Raw genomic sequence first — 17,191 nt, 5'->3', positions numbered from 1 at the left:
CGCTCTCCTGTCATGGTGTCATCAGTCCTGTGTTGTATATGTAGTGAGACAGAGACATGTGTAATGTTCCTGAAGGTAACGTTTCCTCTCTCCTGTCATGGTGTCATCAGTCCTGTGTTGTATATGTAGTGAGACAGAGACATGTGTAATGTCCTTGAAGGTAACGTTTCCTCTCTCACCTGTCATGGTGTCATCAGTCCTGTGTTGTATATGTAGTGAGACAGAGACATGTGTAATGTCCCTGAAGGTAACGTTTCCTCTCTCTCCTGTCATGGTGTCATCAGTCCTGTGTTGTATATGTAGTGAGACAGAGACATGTGTAATGTCCCTGAAGGTAACGTTTCCTCTCTCTCCTGTCATGGTGTCATCAGTCCTGTGTTGTATATGTAGTGAGACAGAGAAATGTGTAATGTTCCTGAAGGTAACGTTTCCTCTCTCCTGTCATGGTGTCATCAGTCCTGTGTTGTATATGTAGTGAGACAGAGACATGTGTAATGTCCTTGAAGGTAACGTTTCCTCTCTCACCTGTCATGGTGTCATCAGTCCTGTGTTGTATATGTAGTGAGACAGAGACATGTGTAATGTCCCTGAAGGTAACGTTTCCTCTCTCTCCTGTCATGGTGTCATCAGTCCTGTGTTGTATATGTAGTGAGACAGAGAAATGTGTAATGTTCCTGAAGGTAACGTTTCCTCTCTCCTGTCATGGTGTCATCAGTCCTGTGTTGTATATGTAGTGAGACAGAGACATGTGTAATGTCCTTGAAGGTAACGTTTCCTCTCTCACCTGTCATGGTGTCATCAGTCCTGTGTTGTATATGTAGTGAGACAGAGACATGTGTAATGTCCCTGAAGGTAACGTTTCCTCGCTCTCCTGTCATGGTGTCATCAGTCCTGTGTTGTATATGTAGTGAGACAGAGACATGTGTAATGTCCTTGAAGGTAACGTTTCCTCTCTCACCTGTCATGGTGTCATCAGTCCTGTGTTGTATATGTAGTGAGACAGAGACATGTGTAATGTCCCTGAAGGTAACGTTTCCTCGCTCTCTCCTGTCATGGTGTCATCAGTCCTGTGTTGTATATGTAGTGAGACAGAGACATGTGTAATGTTCCTGAAGGTAACGTTTCCTCGCTCTCCTGTCATGGTGTCATCAGTCCTGTGTTGTATATGTAGTGAGACAGAGACATGTGTAATGTCCCTGAAGGTAACGTTTCCTCGCTCTCCTGTCATGGCGTCGTCTCCCCTTTGAGCAGTGTCAGCGTTGTGTTTGTAGCCAGAAGCTTCATAGACCGACTTTTTAATCCAGTTTTAAGACACTTTCTACATCCTGGTGTTTTTAGTCTATGAACCAAAACAAATTCCTTGCATGTGAAACCAACTTGGCAACAAAGCGATTTTTAATTCTTCTGATTTAAATCGTTATTTCCTCAAAAAATATAAAGTTACATTGAAACTAGAACCATCATCCTGCAGACATCTGTCCACGTGTTCGTCAGTGCTGTTCATGTGCAGCGCAAAGCATTGTGGGTCAGCAGCCTGCAGAGTGTGACCGGACGCAGCAGAACATCCTGGTATTTATTTCTCTTTCCTGACGTACTAAATAGTTTGGTGATGTGGGAGTCTGCCAGCATTCTTATCTCTGACCACAATGCTAAAAAGTGCTATTTGACACCACAAATTCCCGTGCAGTCGTCGCTCACATACGGGGGACATGACATCGCACTTACATACTATAGCTCATGTTTGGCGTGATCCGGAGCGATTTGTGGGTTTGGGATGGATATTTTCGTGTTGGTTGGCAGACGCGGTTAGTAAATTTCCCAAAGAAGAATAGTCCAGCCCGCCCTGGACCAAGGAAAGTCTGCAGGGAACTGAAATTGAAGGGAAAGGAGTTTGTGAACGTATAGCAGAGATAAAGATGAATGAGAGCATTGTGAACGTGATATATTTATGTTTTAACAACAACCTTTTTTATTTGATGTTTCTATCAGGCATCAGTGTTGATACAGAACTCACTACACGTCCTCTGAGACACCCTGAAGGCCTGTACGTGGGTGTAATATAATATTATATAGTATTGCTTTTGTATGCCACTTTTGGTGTACAGTATGCATCCTTTTTTAATCAATAACCTTTGTAAGTGAATGCTGCTGTAAATATATCACGTTAGCCGTGCCGAGTGAGATCACGCTGAGGGGTTTTATTTTGAAAATCACTATGAATATAAGGCTGGGTTGCACCGACAAGGATTCATTTTTAAACTAGTTCAACTTCATGTTGCATCAAAACTTTCAAAGAAAGATTCAACTCAAACTTCTTTTTAAAAACGGCAGGTTTAGTTTTTAAAGTTTAATCCTGAGACATTGTGAATTGTGATCCAGTATTAACTTTAAACTTACACTTCAGGAGGTTTAACTTTAAACATTTTTTTAGATGAATTGGGTTTGACTTTTCTCTTTTATTTATTATATCCTCTAAAACGTAATAAACGGAGATGAGTTTTTCATCGTGCGTGTTTGACGTGAACCCTGGATTTACTGTGAGATGACAGAGATCCGTGTTGGTGCAGCTGAGCCGGAGAGCTCTGTGGATCTGGTGCTAAACTTATCTACGTATTTAACGGTTTGCTTTGTGTTTGTGAGATGTAAAGGAACTGTACTGTATGTGAGCATTAAATGAAGAAATCAAGTCATCGGAGGTTTTATTTGGTGTGGATTCTCTGTGGAGGTGTTCTCGTGTTTGCACATTTAAAAGGATCCAGATGTGGATGTGGGTCCTCACGTCTGAGGATTACTTTGGCCGGAGACGCAACATGATTTAATAAAGGTGACCTATATCTGCAGCGCCTCCTTATGGATCAGATTCTGCTTTTACTGGAGATTTAGCAGAATAATGCTTTAAAAGGCAGTGAAAGGAACTTTACATGGGAACAGAACCAGTACACATTATAATTAGCATCACAGGCTTCATATTAAAGCAGATACTTCTGGTAATAAGTACATTTAAGTACTGTACTGAAGTACATTTGAGGTCCTTCTACTTCACTACATACGTACAAAACATATAAGTCTATAAAACATAACTTATATGTATATAAAATATATTAAACTACCCAATAAATATAAGTATATCAAATCAGCTGCTCCCCCAACGACAGCAGGAACATGCTAATTACACACAGCTAATAAAACAATACAATAAATACTAGTAAAGCAAAATGAGTATTTTTTCAGTATCATCTGTACTTTTACTTTTAAAACTTACTTTATTTAAGTAAAGTCTTGAATGCAGAGTTTTACTTGTATTGGAGGATATAATTCAGACCTAATGAACGATGACTACTTCACTTTATTCATTTACGTAACAACACGTGAAGCTTTGTTATGTCAAACGTTATGAATCACAACGGTTATCCAGTTCTAAGACCCTTTGTACATCCTGGTGTTTTTAACTCTATATTTGAAGGATGAAGGATTTTAGTCCTGAACGTCTGGATCTGAAGCCTTTAACTCGTAGACGCTCCGCCCAGTGTTCACCAAACTGCACCTGCGAAACACTCATTTTTAACTTGAAACCACTTTATGTAGCGTTTTTATCAGTTGTACTTTCCATATCTGTTCATGTTGTAGAAGTGGAGACCTCTGAGGATAATTCGGCTTCTGGTAAAACGAGAGAATAACTGATTTTTAATGTCAATCTGCTTTATTCACTGTTTTTACCGCCTTTAATCAGCAATAGCATTTTGGCCTCAACATCTTACTTTTTGCCATCATATGTCTTTTATTAGTGATGTCACTATTTTGTTTTCATGCATTAACTCAGGCATGTTATGAAGCATCCTGTAGTTCCTGTTCAAGCTACATTGTGAACAATAAATCAAATTAATATCTGCAGGAGAGCTAGTTAGCGTTAGCTGTTAGCAGGCGGGGGACTTTTTTTTAATCAAACAAATATTTAAATAAAAATACAATAATTTATTGAGTATCTAATTGATCAAGAATCGTGGAATTTCCCTGGTGTTGGTGTTGACTACATGTGTGGTGACACGTCTAAAAGCAGAAGCTCGGAGGGTCTTTGTGTTGTTAATTGATTTACAACAATAAATATTCATAAAAAGCACGAATATTTAGAGATGAAATACTTTCAAACATTAACTATGAACACTTATGTGTTTAATCACGACTAAATATTGTAATTATTAAATGTAAAAAATAACTAGTAACTAAAACTATTTGTATTTTTGAGGATATCTATTTATTTATTTGGTTTACTAAATAATGTTTTTAACTGAATCGTTGGGGGGGGGGGGGGGGGGGAGGGGCTTACATTTGTATATGTCTTACAAATGGCAAATAATACATTTGACAAAGAAAAAGAAGAATATTCCCTCTGAGATATAGTGTAAGAGTATAATGTAGCATGTACTTTTACTCATTATTCCTCAGAACCGTCAAAGCACAACCTTCACATGTAATTCTTCTGATTCTGTGTGTGAATTATTCCATCAGGGTTTAACATCCCAAATGTTTTACTCCCTGATGATGTAATTGGAGCTCCTGCTCATCACGTTGTAACGTGACAGGCTCCAGCAGCTGGAGCACCAGCGGACCTGTGAGGAGGCTGTGATGCGCTGACGCTCCTGCAGTCGCATCAGCTCAGACTGGCGTGGGATCGGTCCCTGCTGCGCCTCATCTGGAATAATAACGTCGGAATATCCACACATTTCATTAGCGGGTGTTTTTTTAAGGAGGCGAGCAGTGTTGAGAATAATCCCTTTTGGGCAAACGTCTCCGTCGGAAGGGGGTTTCTGTACTTTCAGAAACCAGAGCAGATTTATCCCGCAGAGAATCAGAAGAGGCTGAAATCAGGTAAGTGTCGCTGCAGATGGAGGCCGACACGTCTCGTGTGTTTGCACATTATGATGCAGCTCGTGTTTCTGTGGCGCGTTATTGTCCATGTTTTCCTCGTGTTTTCATGAATGGGATCGAGCTGGCAGCACCTGCGCATCCCTTAAAATGAAGCCGCTGCGTTTTGCCTGGAAACAAGCAGAACCAGGCATCAGGAGCGTTTGACGGATTAAGAACATGTCATCCACATTTGCGCATTTTAATTGGCTTTATCTTTAACGACGTGTGTCTGCTGTGAGCTGTCTCGGCTTTTAAAAATAGCTCTGTTCGGTTATGAAATGTGTTTTTGGGGCCGATGCGCAGGAGCAGATGTCATTAGCAGCAGGATGGTGATAATCTGAAAACGCGCTCACTGCGTCGTTTCCATCGGAATGCAGCAGCGTGTGTGCGCGCGAGGCGCCTCGCTTTAACAGCATTAACGGATGTCATCGCATACATCGTGAATAAAGCAGCTCGTGTTGGGGGCTCATTCCTGTGTCCCGCCTGCACGAGCGATAGGATTCTAAAAAACCGCCGCAGTTTCACGATGGAGACGTTTTCTCAGCGCACACAAAACACATTCCTGCTAAAATATTTCAAGGTCATTGGCTGCAAACCTTCTACACATTACCCGAGATAAACAGCCACCGTGCTGCTGGGAGGGGGGGGGGGGGGGGGGGGGGGCATTAAAGGCTGTGCGTTGCACTGATTTGGGCTGCAGACACATTTGTGCTGTTTGTTGTGGAGGCCCGAGTTAATGCGGTGCTGCTGCTGCAGGGAGCAGGACAGATGTCTCCAGTGGTGGAGGCTCTCACCTGGAGGGGCTCACACCTGGAGGGGCTCACACCTGGAGGGGCTCACACGTGCAGAAAACAATCCAGTTTCATTTCTGAGATGAATGTTTGATTGACGCATTCTTGGCTTTCTGTCATCCGGAGTGAATAATGGCTTTAACATAATAAACTATATATAAACTATATATTCCCATCAGATTACAGCAGGGCGACTATCAGGGGCGGAGCTGGGGGGGGATCCTGAAACTTTGTGGCATTTCCCCTCAAGGCCAAAAACACAAACAGCCGCACTGTTTATATTATTTTATAACCCCGACACCGGCGCTGCCCTTTAAAAGTGAATAATAAAAAAATTTGTATTTATAGAGCACACTTTAAAACACTGCGGAGTGTCATGGTGCTTCACATTAAGGAGACACAATCAAACGTTAAACGTTAAATGTCAGCGTTCCCGATTGTATTACGCCAGCACCAGTGTTGGATCCGTGTCGTTCACAACTGGACTTCTGAGGATTCACTTCCTCTGTAGGTCTGTTGTGTGAGGACCGCGAGAAGCAGATATCCAGGAAGTCGTCAAAACGCTCCCGGGTTCAGTCTGACGAGATGAGGAAAAGTTATTTACGTGGACCACACGTGGACCACACGTGGGACACACGTGGACACACGTGGGACACACGTGGACCACACGCGGGACACACGCGGGACACACGGGACACACGCGGGACACACGCGGGACACACACGGACCACACGCGGGACACACGCGGACCACACGCGGGACACACGCTGGACACACGCGGACCACACGCGGGACACACGTGGGACACACGCGGGACACACACGGGACACACGGGGATACACGCGGGACACACGTGGACCACACGTGGGACACACGCGGGACACACGTGGACCACACGTGGGACACACGTGGGTGGGACACATGTCTGAATAAGTCACAGTTTGTGTTGCATCACTGAAAAGTTTCAATATGTTCCCTTTAAAAACCTGTGGTGTTTCAGAGGAGAACATGATGAAGCAGGATGCAGCTGCACCAATCAGCTTTTAAATATGTGTAGTCTCTGTAGTCCATAGACATGTATAGGACTACAATTCCCACAATGCTCCAGCTAATGAACAGAAACACAGTTTGAGGCTGAAAAACATTTTTTACTTTGATTTGTAGATTAATCTACATCTTGTAAAAGTTTGTTTTCTTTGTTGAATAATCAAACATTTATTTTGATTATCCACAAAAGACATATATACAGTATATATATATATATCAATTATTATACAAGTATAATACTATATATATATATATACAGTATATTATATATACAGTATATATATATATATATACTAGATATATTATCTATATATATATATATATACTATATAATATATATATATATACAGTTATTATATATATTATAATATATATACATGTCTATATATATAACCTATATAATATCAGTATATATATATATATATATATATACTTCTATATACTAGATATCATATACTGTATATATATATATATACAGATATATATATATATATATACGATATAAGTATATATATATATATACATGTATATATATATATATATACAGTATATACTAGTATCTATATATATATTATATAATAATACAGTATATATATATATATACAGGTAATATATATAATATTAATATTAATATACAGTATATATATATATATAGTATATATATATATATATTATATATATACAGTATAATATATATTATGTATATATAATATATACAGTAATCTAAATATATATATATATATATATAATCTATCTATACAGTATTATATATATAACAGTATATATATATATATATATATATATTATATATATACTGCATATATATATACGATATTTATATATATACAGTATATATATATAATAATATATACAGTATAATATACTGTATAAGATATACCAGTATATATATATATTATATATATATACGTCTCTATCTTACTCTCTACTTTCTCTCTATCTCCCTATCTCTCTATCTCTCTTCTCTATATCTCTACTACCTTTATCTCTCTCTCCGTCTCTTTCTCTACTCTACTATCTCTATCTCTCTCCTCTTCTTCTCTTCCCTATCTCTCTCATTTCTCCTTCTCTCTCTTCTTCTCTATCTTATCTATCTCTCTCTCTCTCTTCTCTCTCTTCTCTCTCTTTATCTATCTTCTATCTGTATATATATATATCAGTACAATATAGATATATATAGCTAGATATATATAGTATATATATATATACTAGTGATAATGAATAGAGATATATATATTGTATATATATCATATATATAATATATATATATATATATATATATATATACTATATACATATTTACTGTAAATATATGTGTATACTGTATATATATATAATATATATTATGTAGACATATATATACACTATATATATATATATATTCAAATCAAATCAAATTTATTTGTATAGTAATATCACAAATTTTACATTTGTCTCAGTGTGCTTTACAGACTGTACAGGTTACGACACCCTCTGTCCTTAGACCCTCTGTCCTTACACCCTCTGTCCTCAGACCCTCTGTCCTTAGACCCTCTGTCTTTAGACCCTCTGTCCTTAGACCCTCTGCCCTTAGACCCTCTGTCTTTAGACCCTCTGTCCTTAGACCCTCTGTCTTTAGACCCTCTGTCCTTAGACCCTCTGTCTTTAGACCCTCTGTCCTTAGACCCTCTGTCCTTAGACCCTCTATCTTTAGACCCTCTGTCTTTAGACCCTCTGTCTTTAGACCCTCTGTCCTTAGACCCTCTGTCTTTAGACCCTCTGTCCTTAGACCCTCTGTCTTTAGACCCTCTGTCTTTAGACCCTCTGTCTTTAGACCCTCGCATCGCACAAGAAAAAACTTCCTAAAAGAAACGTTAGAAACCTCAGGGAGAGACTGAGGAGGGATCCCTCTCCCAGGACGGACAGACGTGCAGTAGATGTCGTGTGTACAGGATAAACAACATAGTACAAATACAACATTTGACAGAAATGATGTTGTGTTGAAAAAGAGAAAGTTTGGATGAATCCAGGAAAATGTCAAAAAGGCTTCCCGGTGTCCAGCAGGACCAGGGCAGCAGGCGCAGCCACGATTCATGATCCTGACGTAAACTTTATCAGTGGCAACCTGCCACATGAGAGACAGACACTCTGGTGATGCCCCGGATGATGAGTTAATAACATACATTTACATAATGCATACAGATAGAGAGGGAGAAGAAGAGAGGGAGGGGAGGAGAGAGGAAGAGAAGGAGGAGAGCAGGGAGGTGTCCCCCGGCAGTCTAAGCCTATAGCAGCATAACTAGGGGCTGATCCAGGGCAAACCTGAGCCAGCCCTAACTATAAGCTTTATCAAAAAGGAAAGTCTTTAGCCTAATATATATATATATATATATATATATATATGTATGTATATATATATATATATATATATATATATACATATACATATACATATATATATTTATATATATATATATATATATATATATATATATATATATATATATATATATATATATATATATATGTATATATATCAGCTGCTGTAAAGGTAAATAAATCTCTGATTGTTTACACTTTACACGTCTGGCTCCGGCCCCCACCCCTTGCCCCCCCTTCTACAACCAACACGGGTTGTTGTCGGTGTCAGTCTGCAGGAACCTGAGCTCAGCGGTCGAACATGTAATGAACTGGATCTGAGAGGATCCAGGTCAGAGCTCCGGCGGGACATAAATAGAACGAGAGCACCGGGAACGTTCAGATTTACTCTGTACTCCAGTTTAAAGAGGAAATAAAGGAGCAGCTGTTTAACATATGATATATATTTTATAACATATTATCTGAAGAGTTTCTGATTGCAGAACATCCCAACACATCCCTGCTGCTGCAGAGTCTGAACATCAGCTGCACGTGGTCCTGTGCGGCATCATCCTGATGAGCATACTTACTGCAGTTTACAGCTGTAACAACGAGTCAGAAACGTTATTGCAACTATTTTAAGAAAATTCTGTCATTTTTCCTGCAGAACCGTCTTTAAATGTTTTCAGCCTCAAATGTGCAGATCTGCTGCTTCTCTCCGTTTCATATTCAAGTGAAGATCTTTAAACAATAATGATCCATAATGACAATAATGTTGCAGCTCTGATGAAGGTTTGTTCATGAGCATAAACTCTGGAAACATGTTGAGCTGCAAACATTCAATTAAATACTATTAAACCAGTTATCTTTATAATCGACTTATTTTTAAGTGCAGTTTGTTAAAGGTGAATATATTCTGTTGTCTTTACTCTGTGATATATATAAGAGTATATATTATATGAAGAGTCTTTAGTTGCAGCCCTGATATAATATATCATGTGTGATCTGATCTCCACACGTGATGATGTCTGTGCTGCAGGTGAATAAACGCATCATTGCACCGCAGGAAACATGGGGAAGCAGAACAGCAAGCTGACTCCGGAGGTGATGGAGGATCTGGTGAAGAACACGGAGTTCAACGAGCACGAGCTGAAGCAGTGGTACAAAGGCTTCCTGAAGGACTGCCCCACCGGCCGGCTCAACCTGGACGAGTTCCAGCAGCTTTACGTGAAGGTGCGTGCTGACGTCATGCAGGCCTCAACAGGCACGTGCAATCTGCGCCTCATCAGAGCGAGGGAGTTTAGAGACGTGCAGGTTAAAGATGCAAACATTAGTCCATCGACTATTTTAATAAGACTATAGGAACAACTTACCTAAAACAGTCTCAGGTGCACGCGCTTCGTTTGGGTTTGTGTGAACGTCGGACTCGTTCCGCGTGACACCATTCGACCAATCACAGCGAGCAGGCGGCAGCTCCGTGGTCTCGAGCGGCGGGAGAGAAGCACAGGTGTCCCGCAGGTGTTTATTTTATCATGATTTATGATATAATCCCTGTTTATGCCGTTGTATCTGTCTGTGAGATGAAGACGCTCTATACATCTGTAGATCTGCTCTGTGTTCTGTGATCACAGCTCAGGTAGTTTAGCATCTGAACAGCCGACAGGTGTTTGCTTTAGGACATGTCAAAGTTGTCGCCGAAGGGAAAAAAGTTTACGCTTGAAGCTAGCTAACTAGCCAAGCGCTAAGCTAATAAAATGTACATTTATCATTGATGACGCTTTTCAGACAGCGAGGAGTCGACGCCCTAGAATACGACTATAGTTCTTAAAATGGCTGCTCTACTGTTTACTCGGTCAAAATTACATATTGTGTGTTTAAATTGAACCGTCTTCTTCCTCCTCTTCATCACGCCGCGGCTGTTCTCCATCATCAAACTTTTAAACGGTTGAATGATTGAACTCGTCTCTCCCTCGTCTGCAGTTCTTCCCTTACGGCGATGCATCAAAGTTTGCACAGCACGCCTTCAGGACCTTCGATAAAAACGGAGACGGGACCATCGATTTCCGAGAGTTCATCTGCGCCCTGTCCATCACGTCCCGCGGCAGCTTTGAGCAGAAACTCAACTGGGCCTTCAACATGTACGACCTGGACGGGGACGGCAAAATCACCAGAGTGGAGATGCTGGAGATCATCGAGGTGAGGGGGGGGGGCATCAGGGGTCTGGCACCACCTACACAGCTGTATACACCTGTATACACCTGCAGACACCTGCACACACCTGCAACACATCTGCACACCTACAGATCTGGGCAGGCCGTCCATCTGGTATTAACACACGTAACACACTTAACACACGTCACACACTTAACATATTTAACACATTTAACACATTTAACACACTTAACACACTTAACACATTTAACACATTTAACACACTTAACACATTTAACCGGGAGGACTCCGGAAACAGTTGCAGGGTATCGAAGGACTAGAAGGGCGGCAGCTTCTGCCGTGTCAGAGGCAAAGCAGCGAGTGTGGGAGAAGTTCGGAGAAGCTATGGAGAAGGACTTTCGGTCGGCACCAAGGTGCTTCTGGAAAACCATCCGGCACCTCAGGAGGGGGAAGCGCGGAACCATCCAAGCTGTGTACAGCAAGGGTGGGACCCTGCTGACTTCGACTGAGAAGGTTATCGGCCGGTGGAAGGAGCACTTTGAGGAACTCCTGAATCCGACTAACACGCCCTCTATGGTTGAGGCAGAGCTGGAAGCTGATGGGGGATCATCGTCAATTTCCCTGATGGAAGTCACTGAGGTAGTCAAACATCTCCACAGTGGCAAAGCCGCAGGGGTTGATGAGATCCGTCCAGAAATGCTGAAGGCTTTGGGTGTTGAGGGGCTGTCTTGGTTGACACGCCTCGTCAATATTGCGCGGAAGTTTGGGACAGTGCGCCTAGGGGTTGGCAGACCGGGGTGGTGGTTCCCCTATTTAAAAAGGGGGACCAGAGAGTGTGTGCCAACTACAGGGGCATCACACTTCTCAGCCTCCCTGGTAAAGTCTACTTCAAGGTACTGGAAAGGAGGGTTCGGCCGGTAGTCGAACCTCTGATTGAAGAGGAACAATGCGGATTCCGTCCTGGTCGTGGAACAACAGACCAACTCTCGCAAGGATCCTGGAGGGGGCCTGGGAGTACGCCCATCCGGTCTACATGTGTTTTGTGGATCTGGAGAAGGCGTATGACCGGGTCCCCCGGGTGATACTGTGGGAGGTGCTGCGGGAGTATGGGGTGAGGGGGTCACTTTTGAGGGCCATCCAATCCCTGTATGCCCAAAGCGAGAGTTGTTTCCGGATACTCGGCAGTAAGTCGGACTCGTTCCCAGTGAATGTTGGCCTCCACCAGGGCTGCGCTTTATCACCAATCCTGTTCGTGATGTTCATGGACAGGATATCGAGGCGTAGTCGTGGAGGAGAGGGGTTGCAGTTTGGTGACCTGAGGATCTCATCGCTGCTCTTTGCAGATGATGTGGTCCTTATGGCATCATCGGTCTGTGACCTTCAACAGTCACTGGATCGGTTCGCAGTCGAGTGTGCAGCGGTTGGGATGAGGATCAGCACCTCGAAATCTGAGGCCATGGCTCTCAGCAGGAAACCGGTGGATTGCCTACTCCGGGTAGGGAATGAGCCATTACCCCAAGTGAAGGAGTTCAAGTACCTCGGGGTCTTGTTCGCGAGTGAGGGGAAAGATTGGCCGGAGAATCGGAGCAGCGGGGGCGGTATTACAGTCACTTTACCGCACCGTTGTGACGAAAAGAGAGCTGAGCCAGAAGGCAAAGCTCTCAATATACCGGTCGATCTTCGTTCCTACCCTCACCTATGGTCATGAAGGCTGGGTCATGACCGAAAGAACGAGATCACGGGTACAAGCGGCCGGAATGTGTTTTCTCAGACGGGAGGCGTCTCCCTTAGAGATAGGGTGAGAAGCTCAGCCATCAGGAGAGACTCGAAGTAGAGCCGCTGCTCCTTTACGTTGAAAGGAGCCAGTTGAGGTGGTTCATCTAGTAAGGAGCCACCTGGGCGCCTCCCTAGGGAGGTGTTCCAGGCACGTCCAGCTGGGAGGAGCCCCTCGAACACCGTGGTGGACCCCGGTGGTCACTTAACACTTAACACATTTAACACACACTTAACATTTAACACACTTCACACATTTAACACATTTAACACACTTCACACATTTCACACACTTCACACACTTCACACATTTAACACACTTCACACACCACACACTTAACACATTTAACATGTTTAACACACTTCACACATTTCACACACTTCACACACTTCACACATTTCACACACTTCACACACCACACACTTAACACATTTAACATGTTTAACACACTTCTCACACTTCATACATTTAACACATTTAACACACTTCCCACACTTCACACATTTAACACACTTCACACATTTAACACACTTCACACACTTCACACATTTAACACATTTCACACACGTCACACATTTAACACACTTCACACATTTAACACATATCTGTATTAAGTGTTATTACAAGAATAAAACACGGTTTGTGTACAAAGTAAAGGAACATTGACGGACGACAGTGTGGATCGTTGCTGGGGACAGTCGCTCCGTCGGGACACATTCTTCACGCAGACATAAGAACTGTGTTAACTGGTCCCTGCGTCTCGCCCACAGGCTATCTACAAAATGGTGGGCACCGTGATCATGATGAAGATGAACGAGGACGGTTTGACACCGCAGCAGAGGGTGGACAAGATCTTCGGCAAAATGGATAAAAACAACGACGACCAGATCTCGTTGGACGAGTTCAAAGAGGCGGCGAAGAGCGACCCGTCCATCGTGCTCCTGCTGCAATGTGACATGCAGAAGTGAGCCCTCCAGCCTGCCCCCCCCCCACACGCTCCTCCCCCGTCTGTAACACACTCTGGACAGCAGCATATGTTTTAATGTCTCTTTAGGTTCTCTGCCATTCCCACAGGAAAACTAAACAAAACAATGCTTGGACTATTTTTCAATGGACTCGCTTCTTGTGGTTGTATGCATGAGAATGTCAAATGCTGAATAATTTTGAATATAGCTATAAGATATCATACATTTCTATTTCAAAACATGCCAACGTGATTTGTGCACAGTAACCCTCGACATAAACGTTAGCTTGTATATCAGTGGAGCACTGCATTCTTTATGTTCCTGCAGTATTTAGGATCCCCAGTGTTCACTGCTGCTACTGCCGTACGCTTTACATTATACTAACTAAACAATAACTCCTCTGATCATTGTAACCGCCTCTATCCAGACGTGGAGATTAGAGGCTCCTGTCTGTGTTCACATGGTGGAACCAAGAAGGTTCTTTGCATGCATATATTATGTGTCAGAAAAATATAATCTCTTACCTTTTGCATCTTTAGGTGGTTATAAAAGAGAAACCCTATGGAATTCATTTAGTATTGTTGCATGGGATGTACAGTGTGTGACTCATCACCATTCGTTCACCTCCAGTAATGTGGGAGCATGCTTTCCTCCATCTGATAACACGTGTATGTGTTGAGTTTTTGGAAAGATATTTGGACTGTAGTTGTGGGTTAATCTCCGAGGAAACGCTTTCACATGAACATCCATGGATGGATTACTGAGCGGGGTCTCCTGGGCATGGACCCAGGGGCCTCCTGGCCTTCACTTAAAACAAGACGCAAAACGACCACAAAGAGACGCAAAAACTACAGATACAAAAACTACAAAGAGACACAAAATGACTACAGAGATACAAAAACTACAGAGATACAAAAACTACAAAGAGACACAAAATGACTACAGAGATACAAAAACTACAGAGATACAAAAACTACAAAGAGACGCAAAATGACTACAAAGAGACACAAACTACAGAGATACAAAAACTACAAAGATACAAAAACTACAAAGAAACACAAAATGACTACAAAGAGACACAAAAACTACAAAGAGACGCAAAATGACTACAAAGAGACAAAAACTACTACAGAGAGACACAAAAACTACAAAGAGACACTAAAAACTACAGAGACACAAAGCGACTACAAAGAGACACAAACTGACTACAGAGAGACACAAAAACTACAAAGAGACACAACATGACTACAAAGAGACACAAACTGACTACAGAGATACAGAATGCATGTCTGTGCCCGGCGGCTCATTGTTCCATAATCCATCCATGTAAACGTTGTATTAAGTTTATGCTTCAGTGATTTATGCGCAGAAATATATTTATGGAGCAGCTTTTCCTTTATTATTACTTTATCGTACTGCCGCCGCTTAATCTAGAGGAAAGCCCAAAACCTCCGGCATCCAACTCACGCATTATGAAATCCAAAATTGGCTTCTCGTTTCAAGCTGCTTATTTGATTTAGACTTCAATAAGTGAACTCAGTACATATCAACATGTTTACAGAAAGGAAGAGCACTGCAACACGAGTCTGACCTCTGTGCTGGGAGCTCGCGCCCTGTATGTTTACACACTGCATTCCTAAAACCTTTTTGTAAGGAGAAACCTTTTATTGAAAAGTCTTCTAATCTATTCTGTTTGCCACAATCATTAAAGACGCAGGACCCTGGAGAGGCTGGAGGAAGGGTTAGAAAGAGTTTCAGAGCAAGACGTTAATGTTAGTGAGGAAACAGTTTTGCTTCTCGAACACGCAGTTAGTGGAAGATTACACATTTCAGTCCGGTCACGATGTCCGATTCTTTGTCTCGTGAATGTTTATATCAAATATGGAAAAATCATAATACAAGTGACTGTATTCTTTTATACATGTGGCATGTGTTGCACCCAAAATTGATTCTGTAGTGATTAAAATGAATAAACCATCACCAGGCTTTTTCAAAAGACACGGCAGCAGGTGTGATTAATGAAGACTTCGAGACTTTGCTGACGATGTGATGCTGTGGATGAGACGAGAGTGTTGAGATTGAACATTTAACACTGGCTTTGATTCTTCACTCAGTTAACTTCAGCTGGATATAAAATATCAACAACTGTTGAGATAATCCTTCATTTTTCATGCAGAAATGTCCGAAAATGCTGTTTTCAGCCTCAAATATGGAGTTTAATCTGCAAAACATTCAAATCAAAGAATTGATGAAACATTTCTCCTCATGCACAGTTGAGTACGACCAGAGAGCTGCGACAATATAAATCAAACATAATCTCCAACTATTTTGATAATTGATTAAAAGTAGTTTTTCCTGCAGAAATGTCTTTAAAAAAAACAGCCTCAAATATGAAATGTGACAAGCTGCTATAAAATAAAATAAATAAAAAGTAAACAGCTTTAATTGAGACGACACAAACGTCCTACAGATTACTCCTGTATTTACTACATTTCAGTCCTGCAGGGCTTACTACCGCAACTATTTCTATAATAAATGAACTTACTGTAGTTTAAAACATTTAACATTTTTAAACTACGACTGTGAAATTATAATATAAAAAGTTTTCAATTATAATAATCAACTATTTGCTATATATAAACTCTGCAGTGCTAAATATTATCAGAGAAACGTTGGCACAAAACACCCTCAAGTCTTCTGCTTCAAATGTTCACTTAAGTATTAAACAGCGTTCCTGAACCTTCTTAAACATCAAATTCAAGAACTTTCCAGGATCAATATCTTCAAATTCAAGGACACACGGGACAACAATGAGAACTTTATAATGAGAACTAGCAGAACAAAATATCAAAACAGCTTTAATTTATATTCTTGCACAAAATAAAGAAATTGAAGCGCTTTTTTATTTTCAAAAACTGTCAAGGCTTTTCTTTTCCCCTCATATCCACAAACTTTCAAGGATTTCAAGCCCCAGTGGGAAACATGATTTAAGGTTTTCTCCTTCTCTTGGTCTGATACTCAAGAAATCCCTTAAACTGTTGCACTTTTGTGTGTGTGTGTGTGTGTGTGTGTGTGTGTGTGTGTGTGTGTGTGTGTGTGTGTGTGTGTGTGTGTGTGTGTGTGTGTGTGTAATAGTCTTTACAATGAAACACTGGAAACCTGCAACACAACACTGAGCAGAC

General features: G+C 41.4%; 2 protein-coding genes across 3 annotated transcripts in view; one reads left to right on the top strand and one right to left on the bottom strand.

Annotated features, from left to right (window-relative positions):
* The first annotated feature begins 4,593 nt into the window (after nt 1-4,593).
* Nucleotides 4,594-14,909, top strand: vsnl1b (visinin-like 1b). 2 transcript variants are annotated; one of them, XM_029426605.1, is made up of 4 exons: nt 4,594-4,866; nt 10,165-10,331; nt 11,079-11,294; nt 13,815-14,909. In XM_029426605.1, exons 2-4 carry the CDS (start codon nt 10,170-10,172, stop codon nt 14,010-14,012), a joined length of 576 nt encoding a protein of 191 aa, XP_029282465.1. In that variant the 5' UTR covers nt 4,594-4,866; nt 10,165-10,169; the 3' UTR covers nt 14,013-14,909. The 2 variants fall into 2 exon arrangements, with proteins under 2 accessions (XP_029282465.1, XP_029282464.1); XM_029426604.1 differs by having other exon boundaries at nt 10,138-10,331.
* A 758-nt stretch (nt 14,910-15,667) lies between these two features.
* Nucleotides 15,668-17,191, bottom strand: part of smc6 (structural maintenance of chromosomes 6) — a 25,521-nt gene continuing 23,997 nt past the window's right edge. The window contains exon 26 of the mRNA XM_029426606.1: nt 15,668-17,191. This exon is cut by the window's right edge and continues 350 nt beyond it. The gene's annotated coding sequence lies outside the window, so the exon portion shown is untranslated.

Source organism: Cottoperca gobio, unplaced genomic scaffold (genome assembly GCF_900634415.1).
Source record: "Cottoperca gobio unplaced genomic scaffold, fCotGob3.1 fCotGob3_208arrow_ctg1, whole genome shotgun sequence".
Lineage (NCBI taxonomy): Eukaryota > Metazoa > Chordata > Actinopteri > Perciformes > Bovichtidae > Cottoperca > Cottoperca gobio.
The sequence above is the reverse complement of the archived record's forward strand: the minus strand, read 5'-3'. Positions and strand labels throughout refer to the sequence as shown.

What these genes read in the sequence shown, in the direction of transcription:
- vsnl1b (XM_029426605.1), top strand. Translation starts at nt 10,170, where the DNA reads ATGGGGAAGCAGAACAGCAAGCTGACTCCGGAGGTGATGGAGGATCTG. An exon ending in TCCAGCAGCTTTACGTGAAG is followed by an intron (nt 10,332 to 11,078) that starts GTGCGTGCTGAC and finishes CCTCGTCTGCAG; the next exon opens with TTCTTCCCTTACGGCGATGC. An exon ending in AGATGCTGGAGATCATCGAG is followed by an intron (nt 11,295 to 13,814) that starts GTGAGGGGGGGG and finishes TCTCGCCCACAG; the next exon opens with GCTATCTACAAAATGGTGGG.